The sequence below is a fragment of the Lithobates pipiens genome, unplaced genomic scaffold, assembly GCF_037356315.1.
Source record: "Lithobates pipiens isolate NorthernLeopardFrog02 unplaced genomic scaffold, aLitPip1_a1.2 Scaffold_1, whole genome shotgun sequence".
Classification (NCBI taxonomy): domain Eukaryota; kingdom Metazoa; phylum Chordata; class Amphibia; order Anura; family Ranidae; genus Lithobates; species Lithobates pipiens.
Genome location: NW_027507685.1, coordinates 236,520,476 through 236,536,613, shown reverse-complemented (window position 1 = coordinate 236,536,613; position 16,138 = coordinate 236,520,476). Strand labels below are relative to the sequence as shown.

At 47.3% G+C, this 16,138-nt stretch overlaps 1 protein-coding gene across 1 annotated transcript in view; it reads right to left on the bottom strand.

Moving 5' to 3' along the window:
- Positions 1 to 1,645: 1,645 nt before the first annotated feature.
- The window catches only part of ZBTB9 (zinc finger and BTB domain containing 9), a 28,238-nt gene continuing 13,745 nt past the window's right edge, over positions 1,646 to 16,138 (bottom strand). The window contains exon 2 of the mRNA XM_077484731.1: positions 1,646 to 4,557. Within this exon, the coding sequence (XP_077340857.1) occupies positions 3,352 to 4,548 (1,197 nt within the window). The 5' untranslated portion in view covers positions 4,549 to 4,557 and the 3' untranslated portion in view covers positions 1,646 to 3,351. The remainder of the gene's footprint in view (positions 4,558 to 16,138) is intronic.

Below are 16,138 nucleotides of genomic sequence, written 5' to 3'. Positions count from 1 at the left end.
GAGATCTTTTGCACCCGCACCAATGTCTAGCTAATGGCTCATTCAAGACCAGGGAGAGATGTTACCATAAACAAAGAAAGCAGCGGCGGCAGGCTAGAATGACCGGAGCCTTCAGTAATCGAAAGTGATCAAAGCCCGAGGTCATTTGAGTCTGCACTGATGTCTAGCGAATGACTCATTCAAGGAGACATGTCAACATAAACAGTGTGGGCAGCGGCCAAGAATGACCTGAACCTTCAGTTATTGAAAATGACCAAAGATCGAGGTCATTTGCACCTGCACCAATGTCTAGCGAATGATTCAGACAGAGATATCAACATAAACACGATGTAGGCAGTAGCAGCAGGCTAGAATGACTTGCACCTTTAGTTATTCAAGGCTGAGGTCATTTGAGCCTGCACCGCTGCTTAGTGAATGGCCCATTTAGGAAATGTAAACATTAAAACACAGTGTAGGCAGCGGCAGTGACCCAGAATGACACGCGCCTTCAATTCTTCAAAATGACCGAAGGCCAAGGTCAATACACGCCTGCGCAGCTGCCTAGTGAATGGACCCATTCGGAGAGATGTAAACATAAACAAAGAGTAGGCAGCGGCGCCAAATGATCTCAGCCTTTAGTCATTCAGTACAACTGAATTCAGAATCACCAGTGGTGGCGTTATGCATGCTAGCATGCGCATAAAATCAATAAAAAAAAAAAAAAGGGACTACAATCGCAGAACATTTTCGTTTAGGTTTATGCATCTCAGTGTTACTGGGGAATACAGACCATAGAACAGATGTGTGCATTGGACCCACAACCTTCCAAAACGGATCTGAATGCATTATACTCGAAAGGGCATGATAACTTAAGAAGGTTTTAAGGTAAACAAACATATTGCAGACGTGCCCCAGCTCTACGATGGAGCCTCAGTAGTCTCATCATCAGTATCTGCAGCCCTTGGTGAACACCCTCTTTAAATGGCAGCAAGCTATCCCAATTTGCACCCCAACAATCCCACTCAGCTCTGACAAGGTGAGACACCCTTCCCCAGATTCCAAGGAATCACAAAAACTGCTTTGATTATTGCCAAAACCTTATGCAATGCAGACTTCACATACACACATACATTATAACCATTAGTTCAGAAAAAAAAAAAAAAAAAAATTGGCCTCTTTTCTTTTTATTTACTTTAAAAAAATAAAATCAATAAGGGCTCATTCACACTGACACAGAGGCCTGTACAGTGAGCACACTGTCTGCGTTTGAGGCTGTACCCCCATCCTTGCTAGCCTCTCAAATTTGGATGTACACTTGCATCTGTACATTTACAACATAAATGGCTCTGGCAAGCTGTACAGGCTTCTGAGCCCATGTGAATGAGCCCTTACTAAGTAAGTGTTAAAAAAATAACAAAAAATAACTAAAAAATAGGTTGTGCGCACAATATTTTCAAGCTTTGCAAAAGATCCTACAAGCACACTGCAACAAAAAATAAATCCGTCTCATCCAATTGAAATTTTTTTGATTGGGAATAACTACACTTTGGGGTCTTATTTATGAAAAAAAAAAACAAAAAAAAAAAAAATGTGTATATATATATATATATATATATATATATATATATATATATATATATATAATTCCCTGTGCGAATGCCTCAAACATTCACACAGTTGCCAAGGATAATCGCTATAACGTGTGTTATAGGCATACCCCCACCTTTAAATACACAATGTGGCGAGAGCATGTATGTTAAACGAAAAATGTACTTAAAAGTGAAGCAATGCCTTTTTTTCACTTCTCAATGCATGCAAATACACCAGCTATATGGGAAATCTTGGTCAGCTTGACATGGTACTGCTCCCGTTTTTTTTAACATTGGCGTCTATGGGAAATCTTGGTCGGCTTGACATGGTACTGCTCCCGTTTTTTTAACATTGGCGTCTATGGGAAATCTTGGTCAGCTTAACATGGCACTGCTCCTTTTTTTTTTTTTAACATTGGCGTCTATGGGAAATCTTGGTCAGCTTGACGTGGCACTGCTCCCGAATCATAAGCGACAGGGACACCAAACATGGGGAGCATGTTAAGTGGACCCAGGACTACAACATGGTAGATTACCTAGGCAAGCTGGCCAACCCCAAGATCAGATGATATGTTGTAGTCCTGGGTCCCCTCTCGGTGCTCCCCAAGTTTGGTGTCCCTTTCATTCATGGTTCGGGGGAGCAGTGCCATGTCAAGATGACCAAGATTTCCCATAGGACACCAATGTTAAAACCCGAGAGCAGTGCCATGTCAAGATGACCAAGACTACCCAAAGATGCCAATGTGTCCATACTTGCGAGGCACTTTACCTACCCGTGGGTATGTCTATACTTGCGATTGTACGTAAAGTGTGGGTATGCCTGTATGTTTTTTTTTCTATGATCTTCAGCTCCATCTAGTGGCCATAATCCTGTTATTTCTGGAAACACCGCAATTAGAAAAACACTGCATTATGGTTACTAGACGAAGTTGACAAAGAAAATAAATACAAGCAAATTACAGTGATTATTTGTATTGGCTGTATTTCTCTTTTTTTGTAGATAGACCCCTTATAAAAAATAAAATAAAAAATAAAAAAGCCAAAGGGCTTTTGATTGTAATGTATGTGGGTGTTATAACACACACTTAGTTGTGAAAGTAAACGGGCTTGAAGCCTATAAGTATATGGTTATATAAAGAGCTGTCCTATGCCACCACCTTTACTATTAAACCCAAGTTACATTTCTCACCGTTTAGTGCCTGTACTCTAAATGACAATCCAACCTTTTTCAACACATTACAGCAGGGATTAAGGTATTGTCAAGTCTTCTTAAAACAGGCAGCATTAGTCGCAGATGATATGATATAATTGCCATATTTCTTCATAAATGGGAAAAAAAAAAGTATTTTTTCCCCTTTTGTTATTAGGGATATATTATCGTGCCTAAAATAATCTAAAATAAAACAATGTTACGACTGTCGGCCGGTCCCATCTGATCTTGAGCACAATATACCACATTAAAACAGACAATGAGACCAGGGGTTTTTTTGTTTTTGTTTTTTGTTTTTTAAAAGCCATTCACCCTACTACGAATTTATTTTCAGCTCTACAAAGATGCTCTACAAGCAGTACCGGAGGCTACAAAAGTACTGTCCTAGGTCTACAGTTCCTGGTACGGGGGAAAACGATCTTTTTAGAAGGCTCCTGAAAACAATAAGCTAGTGTCAATATTTCTAAATCAGAAGGCCTCATTTTTATAATTCCGTCCACAGGGTTCTGGATTAAAAAAAATAAAAATAAAAAATAAAATAAAAAAAATAAAAAAAGGAAGAGAAAAGCACGGTTAATTATAGTTCCAGCAAATTCCCGCCCACCTCTGTCCCTTGCAAGCTTCCTTATGCTTCTGGTAGCAGGTCTCTACACGGAATTTGCGACCACAATCTTCACACGAGTAAAGGTTGGTGCCATGGGTCTTCATGTGCTCCGTGAGGTGGTGCTTGAGTTTGAACTTTTTGTTACAGACGGAGCAGCCAAACGGGCGCAGGCTAAAGGTCAGCATGATGTGGCGATCCCGCTTGGGCTTCACGGCGAAGCGTTTCCCACACAGGCAGCCAAATTTTTTCCCATCTGGGGCAGCTATAAATTTAATGGGGGCATGAATAGTCTGGGCCTGAAGGGCGGGTGCGACAATCTCGTTGCCGTGCAGGTCCAACGGCTTAGAGATAGAGAAGGAGGGAGATTCAGGTTCCGCGTATAACTTGTTTGGAAGACAAAGAGACATGTCAGAAGATGTAGGTGGGGACGGAAGAGGCACCACAAAGCTCATCTCTGAAGGGTACTCTGATTTCACTGTGTCTATCTCCTGCTTCACCTCTGTCACCTGAAAAGCTTTCAGATAGCCGCTATCATCATCGGTGTTCTCCTGCTTGAGAAAGATAACATTGGAGCTTACAAGAGAGGACGATGATGAAGGAAGGGCATACGAGCAAATTGCACTTTTCCTCTCTTCTTCCTCTTCCTCAGAAACCCGTACTTTGATCACATTTTCATCATCCGAGTTCACTACGCCCACCATGGGTGGCTTGACATCATGCGGAGGTTGAAAACTGCTGCTGGGCGACTGACTTTCACTGGCTCGGCTTGACCAAGCTGGAGTACACACTTGCCTCTCCTTAAGAAGTTCACAACATCGATCTACCACTTGCCACATCTGAAGACCACTGGCCACCAAGAGATGGGATGGCAAGGCCTCCATTTCAAGGGACAGACTCCCAGAGTAGATAAGCTGCAGCAGGTTCTCAAATGCATCAGGTTGGATAACAGCTGGAAGAACCAAACAATTGGTGTCATTCAACAGCAGCTTGTCGTGAAAGTATGGGGAGGAGGCAGCCAGGACCGTCTTGTGAACTCGAAATACGCGGTCTTGGACATGGATGGACAGATCACAGAATTTCCCCTCCAACCGCTGCTTGTTCAGGGTGTTTAGAAGCACAGAGCTGTAGTGGGGAAAGTCCATTTGGATGCTCTCACTGCCAGGCATGGTGACCACCTAAGAAGAAGAAGATCAGACAATGAGAGTGGAACACGCAAACCATAAAGTATGTGGCAAAGTCTAACATCTGCGTAACTACTTCAAAACGTATAAAAATAAATAGCAAAAGGCAATGATTTAACTGGGAGGCACCAGGGCATCTGCCCGGGCACAGAAAAGACGATATCGCAATGGGGGGGGGGGGGGGGGGGGGAAATAGGATTTTTTGTACTCACCATAAAATCCTTTTTTCTGTAATTCACCGACCGACACAGTTCCTCTCTGTAACTAAATAGGTTGTATAGCCTGCCATTTAGGAGAAACTAGGCAAAATTGTTACACAATACACAGAACTTTAATCACGCCCCGGGCGGGCCCCGTGCTATCAACCCTCCTCCTGCTGCTAGCAGCTTCAGTACGTCAACAAGCAGTAGAACGTAGAAAAAAGGAGGGGCGGGTGCTGTGTCGGTCAGTGAATTACAGAGAAAAGGATTTTATGGGAGTACAAAAAATCCTATTTTCTCTTATATTCACCGACCGACACAGCTCCTCTCTGTAACTAAATGGAACGTCCCCAAGCAGTGCCAAACGAGGGGTGGGGAAAAAACAGCATAAAAACTTCATCCACCATGGCAAGTGGGAACTAGTGAAACTAAACCCACAAAAAAACGGCAGCGTGTAGAAAAACACCGCTATATAACCGGGTATCCTCAACAGGAGTGTTCCCCAAGACCGTAACATTGCGGAAGTAATGCAACAGTGCATTAACCAAACAGTACTGCGCTTTTATCGAAAAATCAGGAAAAAAATTCAATTGCAACTACATGGCCGCCTGCAAAACTTTGCGGCCAAAACAGGCATCAGCCAAAGCACTGACGTCTACCTTGTAGAACTTGGTAAACATATGGACAGACGACCAGGTCGCCGCCTTACACACCTGAGCGACAGAGGCTTGGTGTCGGAAGGCCCAAGACATTCCGATTGCTCTTGTAGAGTGGGCCGTGACTGGAAAGGGAGGCACCTGCCCCTTCAAGGCGTAGGCTTGTACTTCAATCTGTCTGATTCATCTGGAAATGGTGGCCGACGAAACCGCCATGCCCTTCTTAGGACCAGCCACTGAAACAAACAGTGAGTCTGACTTCCGAAAGGAAGCCGTGGCAGACAAGTACATCTTCAGAGCCCTAACGACATCCAGAGTGTGAAGGGCCACCTCCTTGGGGTGCTTCGGCTTAGGACACGATGATGGCAATACAATGTCCTCATTGATATGAAAGGCCGAGACCACCTTAGGTAGAAAGGACGGTTGCGGACCCAACACCACCTTATCCCTGTGGATGATTAGATAAGGCGACTTGCAGGACAAGGCCGCCAGTTCCGAAACCCTCCTGGCCGATGTGATGGCCACCAGAAAGACCACGTTCTGTGAAAGTGTCAGCAGAGGAATCTCCCCGATATTCTCAAACGGCGGCTTCTGAAGCGCCAACACCAGGTTCAAATCCCACGGAGGTAACGGAGGACACACCGGAGGGACTACATGTCACACCCCCTGTACAAAGGTACTCACTAATGAGTGAGATGCCAGGGGTCTTTGAAAAAAAAAAAAAAAGACAGCCAGAGCTGAAATTTGCCCCTTGATGGTGCTCAACGCCAACCTCTGGTCTACACCTTGCTGAAGAAACAGCAGGTTCCTGGATATAGAGAAAGAGCGCGGATGCCACCCTTTCTCCTCACACATGGAGATGTAGGCCTTCAAAGTACAATGGTATATCTTCCTGGAAGAAGATTTCCGTGCCCTCAGCATAGTTGGAATCACCATGTCCGATATACCCCTGTTCCTCAAAACCTGGCTTTCAATAGCCAGGCCATTAAAGAGGAAGTAAAGCGCACCCTGTAAGGCAAAGGCATAATGAGCTAGTATGCATAGCATACTAGCTCATTATGAATAACTTACCTGAGAACGAAGCCCCCGAAGCGGTACTCAGTCTTCCTCTTCGCCGCTGCCATGGATCCCGGAGCGACTTCCGGGTCTCGCGGCTCCGGCGCTGTGATTTGTCGGAGCCGCGATTACGTCACTCGCGCGCATGGGAGCCGACACTCGCGGCATATCGCTGCGATCTGCGGCCTGCCCCATGCGCATGCGCCGTAGATAGCGGTGGCTGTCTTCGGGTAAATATCTCCTAAACCGTATAGGTTTAGGAGATATTTCTTGGACCTACAGGTAAGCCTTAATCTAGGCTTACCTGTAGGTCAAAGTTGGTTGTAAGGGTTTACAACCACTTTAAAGCCAGCGATGGTAAAGCAGGGTGAAGGATTGGACCTTGAGAAGGAGGTCCTCTCTCAACGGCAGTCGCCAGGGAGCGTCTGCCACCAGGCGCACCAGGTCTGCGTACCAGGCCCGCTGAGGCCAATCTGGGGCAACCAGGATTACTGGAATCCCCTCGGCTTCCACTATGCGAAGCAGACGTGGCAACAGTTTTAGCGCAGGAAAGGCGTAGATCAGCTGGTACTGATCCCACAGAGCCACCAGCGCGTCTGCCCACGGATCTCTTGTCCTGGACACGAATAATGGCACCTTCCGATTGAGCCGGGAGGCCAATAGATCCACATCTGGTGTGCCCCACTTCAGGCACAGCCGCCTGAATATCATGGGGTGCAATGCCCATTGTCCCGGATCCAGCAACTGACGACTCAGATAGTCCACCTGCCAATTTCCCACCCCGGGGATGTAAACGGCCGACAGGGCCGGAACGTGTCGCTCTGCCCACCAAAGTATGTGAGCGCCCTCCCGAGCAGCGGCTGAGCTTCTTGTTCCCCCTTGGTGATTTATATACGCCACAGCCGTGGCGTTGTCTGACTGTATCCTGGTCAGACGCCCTTGAAGACACGTCGACGATGTGTGGAGGCACAGCCCGATCACTCTCAATTCGAGCAGATTGATGGGCAACTTGGATTCCTCCATCGACCAGAGGCCCTGAGCCGACTGAATCCCCATCACTCCACCCCAGCCGGACAGACTGGCATCCGTGGTGACCACCGTCCATTTCAGAGGAAGGAACGATTTGTCCCATTTTGTCAAGATCTCCTTCTGCAGGACTCTGGTGTGGAACTGGAACTGGGCATAAGGCACTGCCTCGAAGGAGGCTACCATGAGCCCCAGCACTTGCATGCAAAAATGGAGTGATGACCACTTGCGGTTCAACAGTAGTTTGACCGCAGATCTGAGAGCCAGCAATTTGTCTGAGGGGAGAAAAACCCTTGCTTCCCTGGAGTCCAATAGTAACCCCAGGTACTCCAGACGCTGAGTCGGTACCACCACCGACTTCTTTAGGTTCAACAGCCACCCAAACGCTTGAAGGGTCTGCAAGGTGATCGCCACATCCTCCTCTAATTCTGAGGAAGAAGCTCTCAGGAGGAGATCGTACAGGTAACCCAAGATCGCGATCCCGCGTTGTCTGAACAAACGGCAATACTGGAGCCAGTACTTTGGTAAAGACTTGGGGGGCTGATGCCAGGCCAAAGGTTAGAGCCACAAACTGGTAATGGCCTTCCCCGCCTGCCAAACACAGAAACTTTTGATACCGAAGGCATATGGGTATGTGCAAGTAGGCATCCTGAATGTCCAAGGACGCCAGGAAGTCACCTTGATGGAGTGCAGCGACTACTTAGCGAACGGATTCCATTCTGAACCTCTGCACTTTTACAAAGTGATTGAGGGCCTTCAAGTCCAAGATTGGACGTACCCCTTCCTTTTTGGGAACCACAAACAGATTGGAGTAGAACCCCTGGAAGCGTTCCAATTCTGGAACTGGTACAATCATGGCGAGTCAGCAAGTCCTGCACCGCCCCTAACAGGGCCTCCTGGCGGACCGGGGACAAGGGTATGCTGGAGAGGAAGAATCTGTTTGGCAGCCAAGAGAGAAACTATCTTGTAGCTGGTAGAAATCAGGTCGCAGACCCATTGGTCGGATAACCGGGAGGTCCAACGGGCTGCAAACTCCCAAAAGCGACCCCCCACCCAAGATGTGGGTGGGGGCAAACTTTCATGTGGCAGCACTTTTGTTCGCAGTCTTGTTAGGCTTGCGGTTCCAGGGACACTTCTGACCGTCCATGGGCGTCCTGTCGGGCTGGGGTGGTTTTGCAGAAGCACCGCGCGGACGAAAAAGCCGCTTGTGAGCGGAAAGGAGGGCCTTTACCTGCGGCGTGGCTCCTTAGCCTTCCTGGCCTGTGGGAGTAGAGTACTCTTACCACACGTGGCATTCTTAATAATGTCATCCAACGAGGTTCCAAAGAGTCGGTCGTCAAGGAAGGGAAGATCCGTCAGGGCTTTCTTGGATGCCTGGTCAGCCGACCAGCATTTCAGCCAAATAAGGCGCCTCAGCACCACGGCTGACACTGAGGCCCTGGATAACAGTGGGAGAGTATACAGGGCCGCGTCACAAATGTACTTAAGGACATGCACTAGTTGGTCTGCTAACTCCACGCAGACAGGGGAGGCATTCTGCTCTCCCAATTCGCAGTGCAGAAGTTTTGCCCACTCAGTCAGTGTCTGTGACACCAGTGCGGATGCCAGTACTGGTCGCACGGCTGACCCCACAACCGTAAACAAGGAACGAGCCACTGCTTTGGCCTTCCTGTCCGTGGGATCCTTGAATTCAGGAGTCCCCTCAACCGGGATCGTGGTTACTTTATTTAACCTGGATACTGGGGGGTCCACGGCCAGAGGAGCCGACCACTTTTTGAGAAGGCTTTCCTCAAAGGGGTAGCGCACCACCAAGTTTTTGGGGACCGAAAAGGTCCGTTGTGGGCGACCCCATTCCCTGTAGATGAATGTCAAAATAAGTCAAAATACGGGAACACCTTAGGTGAACGTGCTGGCTTGTGGGACCCAAAGGGGACCGGTACATCAGCAGAGGAATCCGCTGGCTCCTGAATCTTCAGGGTATCACGCACAGCTGTGAGAAGTGCTCCAACAAGCGCCTTGTCGCACCCGGACGGGGATCATGCTCACTGTCCGAACGGTCCTGGTCAGCCACGTCTGATAGGTCAGAGCAGGGGTCTCCAGCCGCAGCAGGGCCCGAGTGCATCAGAGCTTTCCCCAGAGGATGGGGGGGGGGGGGGGGTCAGGGGTCTCTTACGTGCACCTTTCCTTCCACGTGCCACCTCTATCTTAGCAACATAGGAGTCCAGGAACGCCGTCAGGGTGTCCATGCACACTGCACTAACCGCAGGTGACCCGGTTGCTATAGCCTGGATTTCGGGGGAAGAAACAAAGTTTCTGGACAGTGAAGGTCCCACCCTCCTGCTGCCGCCGCGTGGGGTGGGGGTGCTTAGCGCTAGACTCACCACCCTGGGGCGTTCTGTGAATGCCAACAATAGTGCCTGTAGTCCCTAGGAGGTCCCAGATGCAGAGAGAGAAAAAACTGTCAGCAGCAGCTCTAACAGTAGTGCAACGTTCTGCAGAACAGCTTCAGCGCTCCGCACAGAGCCATCCAGTGTCTCTCACACACAGGGAAAACAGGAAGTGACCAGAGAAAGCACATTGCAAGCTGTCACAAGAGCCAGCGGTGAAGAAAGCATTTCGGCTTCCACAAAATGGCTGCCAATGCAATACATAGGAATCCCAGGGAAAATGTCTGCTGAAGCTCCCCAGGGGAATCTATAGCCTTCTCAAATCCAAGATGGCCGCCGGAACGGCGCCATGAGGTGACAAGACGCAAAAGAATAAAAATGAACTGCCTGCTGACACACAGACATCCTCCACAAAAAACTGCCTTTTTGGACCCCCAGACCTGGACCAGGACTGAACAGCAACCGCACAGAGCCCCACAGGTGAGAAACAGCGACCCACACACCGCCCGCAGCGCATGCAGACACCCCCCTCAGAGGGGGAAGGAGGGGTGATAGGGACTTGGGAGAGAAGATAAGGAGGTGAGGTGGCCCCCGAATCAACCCCCAGGGAATGCCCAGCTGCTCCCCCACCGAAGGAGGGAGAGCCGTACTTACCAGTCCTGAAGAGCTGGAAGACATTCCGTGGTAGCCAACTCCTGCGCAGTTACAGGGAAGGTTACTGGCCCGGTATACTATGATCCGGACATCAGTAGCCCGGCCATATGTTTACCCCGGAGCATTGACGCTCACCGACCACCTCCGGAGCATGAGGCATGTCGTGGCCTGCGGAGACGTAGCTGCGACCTGCTCACCTCTCGATGGCCGGACTGGGAGACTACAAGGATTTCATTAACCAGCCTGTCACCCAGCCGGCAGTTGATAGAAGATCTCAGATCTCTCATCTTGCACAAAAAGCAGCAAACCTGCAGTAAAAACCATGGACCGAGAGGCCCGCAGGGTTTCCTAGGTCATTCTCCTTGCTAGGCAAAATAAAAACTGAAGCTGCTAGGAGCAGTGGGAAGGGTTGATGCACGGGGCCCGTCCCCCTGGGGCGGGATTAAAGTTCTGTGTATTGTGTAACAATTTTTCCTAGTTTCTCCTAATGGCAGGCTATACAACCCATTTAGTTACAGAGAGGAGCTGTTCGGTCGGTGAAAATAAGAGAAAATATTCATTGGGCTTGTCCATGAAGAAATTGAGTAAACCTGTTCTTAGAACTATTAGAGAAAAAGGAGCCTACAAATATGTGAGAGAGATACAATAAGTCAAAGACAGAAGTGTTTTAGGTGATTAAAAGCAAGAAAAACTGAAGCAAGCTTAGGGAACTCGTCAATTCCTACTTTGCGAGGAGCCATAAAGCTCAGCCAGTTCCACTTGGAACTTTTGAACTTATGGCTTCTCTAACATCTACATCCAGACAGAACATTTAAAGTGGTTGTAAACCATTACAAACCACTTTGACCTACAGGTAAGCCTAGATTAAGGCTTACCTGTAGGTCCAAGCAATATCTCCTAAACCTATATGGTTTAGGAGATATTTGCCCGAAAACAGGCACCGCTGTCTACGGCGCATGTGCCGTAGACAGCGGCGCGCGGGCGCACTGAACGCGGAGTTCCACAAAATGAAGCTGCCGCATTTGTCGACTCCCGTGCGCATGCGCGGAGTGACGTCATCGCGGCTTCGCCGAATGACAGCGGCGGAGCTGCGAGACGCCACCAGCAAGATGGTGCGGCAGACTACAGGGGACAGCGGCGACTTCGCTGGCTCCTGTGTCAGGTAAGTGACACATAATGGGCTACTATGCGATGCACAGTAGTCCATTATGCTTTACCTTGCAGGGAAAAAAAGAGGAAGTAAACTCATCAGGGTTTACTTCCTCTTTAATCCTTTCACAGACTTAAGCTAGTAAAATTTCATTCAAAATATTTCATTTTAAAAATTGTTCGTAAGATTTTCTAATCGTTAGTGGGATCAAATGGACGTTCTATTTCCAACCAAAGTAACGAGCGAACTTTGAAGGAAGGAACAAGGTGCAAGTGTTTTCTCTAATGAAACTATTTAACAGTGTATGTGGTTTTCGATAGGTAAAGTTCATTCATTCCAAAATAGAATGGGATACATGGAGTTCCACTCATTTGAAAGCCAGCAGCTACAAAAAGTGTAGCTGCTGACTTTTAAATAATAATCAGATACTCCATGGACGTCCTGGGCTTTGTGGTGGTATACTGACGCTACAGGCATCATTCAGATATCCGTTTTTAGCCGGCGATTTCCTACACCATACACGATATGCAGCTGGTCAGCCGTTCTTACAGGTGACTAGATCGTTCTTATGGGTGGTGCTTCTACCGACTCACCTCTGCGATCTGCGAGTCAGAGAAAGGATCCGCCGGCCCCGGATGTCCACCATAGAGATTTCCAGCGAACCAGATGGTCGCCGGAGTCTCTATGATCACCAGAAGGCTGGGTGCGATGTTATGACGTCACGCCCGGCCTCTGCATTAAAAAAAAAAAAATGGCACTGCCTTGGCTGGGAAGCCTTGATCGTTTTTTTTTTGTTTTTTATTTTAGGCTTCCCAGCATAGTGGTGAGATGTGGGTCTTATTGACCCCATATCTCACTGTAAGGAGGTCCTGTCATGCCATATTCCTATTACAAGGGATGCTTACATTCCTTGTAATAGGAATAAAAACGATAAAAAAATTTTTATTTTTTTTATTTTTTAAGGTGTCCAATTAGAAAATTTTAAGTAAATTAATAATAAAATAAAAAAAAGTGCCCCTGCCCCCGTGTGCTTGCACGCAGAAGCGACGCATACGTAAGTCCCACCCACACATGAAAACGGTCACCACGAACGTTAGAGCGAGAGCAATATTCTAGCCCTAGACCTCCTTTGTAACTCAAAACATGTAACCAGTAAAAGAATTTCAAGCGTCGCCTATAGGGATTCTTAAGTACCGAAGTTTGGTGCCATTCACCAGTGCGTGCAATTTTAAAGCGTGACATGTTAGGTATCTATTTACTCGGCGCAACTTCATCTTTCACATTATGTAAAAAAATTGAGCTAACTTTATTGTTTTTTGTTTTTTTTTAATGCATGAAAGTTTTTTCCCCCCAAAAAACGCGATGAAAAATTGCTGCGCAAATACTGTGCAAGATAAAAGGTTGTGTAGAAACAGAACGAAACTCTGGATAGCCGCACTCCGGATTGTGTAAAAATTAGATGCCTTTATTTCTTCAAAATGCAAGTGCAAAACTTCATTGAACAAAACGTCACAGCAAAAAGGGAACAAAAAAGGATTTTTGAATAAAATAGCTAACGCGTTTCACGCTACAAACAGCGCTTACTCATAGCTTGAGCCTGCACCTGGAACCCCATTTGGAGAGCTAGCAGCCTGTCAGTGGTTTTGACTTGGAGCGGTGAAATCTTTGTTTATTCAAGATAAAAGGTTGCAATGACCGCCATTGTATTCTATGCTTAAAAAAAATTAAAAAAAAACCCATATATAATGTTTGGGGTTCTATGTAATTTTCTAGCAAAAAAATGCTGATTTTTTCATGTAGGAGAGAAATGTCAGAATTGGCCTGGGGGGGCAAGTGGTTAAATGCAAATTAAGTTTTGAAGTGCTTTTGAAGGACATTTAAAGATGAGCTCCATTCTGGAAAAAAATGGAGACAACAGCTACACTTGTCCAGGGATCCAGCGATGTCGGCACCCCGAGCCAATTATTCAATCAGCTTCGGGGGGCAGGCAGGTGTGGCATCTTCTCTAAGGGAACAAACAATGAAAACTTCAGGCTTTCACTGCCAGTTTCTACTGTGCATGTGCAATTAGCACTGCGCTTTCTGAATGGTACCGCCCTCTTCTGGGATCTGTGTGTGTCCCAGAAGGTAGTGGGGGAGGGAGGGGGAGAAGGAGGTGCTGGAAATCCTCAGAGATCGCTGTGACGATCTTACCCAGAGGTGGGAGCGGGTACCTGTCAAAACCCCCTTAAAGTGCCAAATGTGGCAGTGGAGGGAGCAACAAGCAGAGCTTTCACTTTTGGGTGGAGCTCCACTTTAAGTAATTGAATATGGTTTCATATGAGACAGCATGAAGGCCAAATCAGGAAGTGATGTCAGCGGGAAGGGACCAACAACCAGCGTGGACAGCAATCCGGACATGATGTCATCAACAAGTGGCGCGTTTCAGAAGAGCAATGACTGCTTGAAGAAGGAACCAATAAGCTGTTCCGAAATGCATTGTTGGTCCCTTCCCGGTGACGTCACTTCCTGGATTTGGTGTCCATGCTGTCTCAGACAGCTTAGCTGTGTTCCCAGTATCCAGGAGAGTCGTGACTTCCATCTGCCAGCCACTTCAGAATATGCTACCATAGAACTACACTTCCGGATATCCCCGAGACTTCTTGCCCTACCAAAAAGCCGGACCACCTGCCATATTACTAATATGATGTGCTCCTACCCATCTACCCTTTGTAAGTGTTTTTAACCTTTTTGGGAAATATAAAGTTTTACTTCTGCACTTAATGAATGAGTGACTTGTATAGCGCTACCTAAGCGAACTGAATCGCCTCAGGACGCTTTTCTTGCCACCGGTGTTCATCTGCAACTTTTATGCGCTCCTTTAACCTGTAGGGTCCCGACACTTACAACATTGACATACACATATTATGGCCATTTTTTTGGACAGGGTCTAATTAACCTACCAGCATGTCTTTGGAGTGTGGAAGGAAACCAGAGGACCCGGAGGAAACCCACACAGGCACAGGGAGAACATGCAAACTCCAGGCAGATAGGGTCGTGGTCAGAATTTGAACCAGCAACCCTATTGCTGCTAGGTGAAGGTGCTAACCACTACACCACTGTGCTGCATACTAGCTCATTATGCCTTTGTCTTACAGTTTTTCTTTTTAAACTAGGATTTACAACCTCTTTAAATATAGGTCAGAAAAACTGTTGGGCAAACAGTTGCAAAAATTTGCAACCACCATAATCATCAGCGCAGTTATGTGCTTTGGAGGTGTGCTCAGCACTTTGCTAGAATTGGGAGTCATAGGAGTGGATCAGAAGGGAAAAAAAAAAAAACAACCTTGAGGGACACCGTGGCCTGTCAAATGTCATTGGACTGGTTTCTCAATCAAATGTTGTATTAAAGGGCAAGCTCACCTTTTCACGAAAAATGTAAAGGTGACCTAACTCCAATATCCTAGAAACCCCACCGGACCTCACGGCATGTATTGGGTGGTGTGCCCCGTGTTGCCAGTAGAGTGGTCTTCACACTGAAATCCACAACCTTGGAGAGAGAACTTATCATAATTGACAACGGGAAGCTCAGAAGAAAGAAGCACCTTCCACTGGCAAGTGCAGTCATGAGGGTGGGGTGGCCACTGGCCAGGTCTTTGCAGTCGGTCAGTAAACTTTTTCATGAAAAGGTGAAATTACTCTTTAACAGGTTCCAGCCTGGTCTAATGTACAACGACGGCTGGGTGGGACAGCTCATGTTCTGGGAGGGCATTATACGACGGCCCCCCCCCCCCATTCTTGGCATGCAGCGCGGCGATCGGTAGTGAGCGGTGTCCCTCAGACACGGCGCATCACTGATCAGAGTAAATAGCCAATGACATTGGCTCTTTACCATGTGATCAGCTGTGTCCAATCACAGCCGATTACATGTAAACAAATGCCCGGTTATCGAACTCCATTCCTCAACGCCGTCACTGTCTGAGGAACGTAGAGCCGATAACTGGGCTTTCTGCGACGGGACATTTATACTGATCATTGGTGCCCTGATTAATAGTGCAGCCCCATCAACGTCAATCAGTGCCCATCAGTGAAGAAGACATTACTTATTTGCTAAATTTTATAACAGAAAAAAGAAGAAAAAAGGTTTTTTGTTTGTTTAGCAAAAAAATTAAAAACCCAGCAGTTATTAAATCAGTGTTCCGCTTAAAAAAAATTTTTTTTTTTTAAATTAAGTCAGCAGCTACAAATACTGCAGCTGCTGACTTTTAATAATTGGACACATACCTGTCCCAGGGACCAGCAATGCGGAGAATCGAAGCCCTGCTCCTCACCACCTCCGCTGGATGGCACCGGCATTTTAACTGTGGGCGCCCTGGCTGTGGCTTCACAGCCGGACACCCACTGCGCATCGGGCGAGCTGCGCCGTGACATCATACGGTACCTGTCACGTGTCCCAGATAATTGACA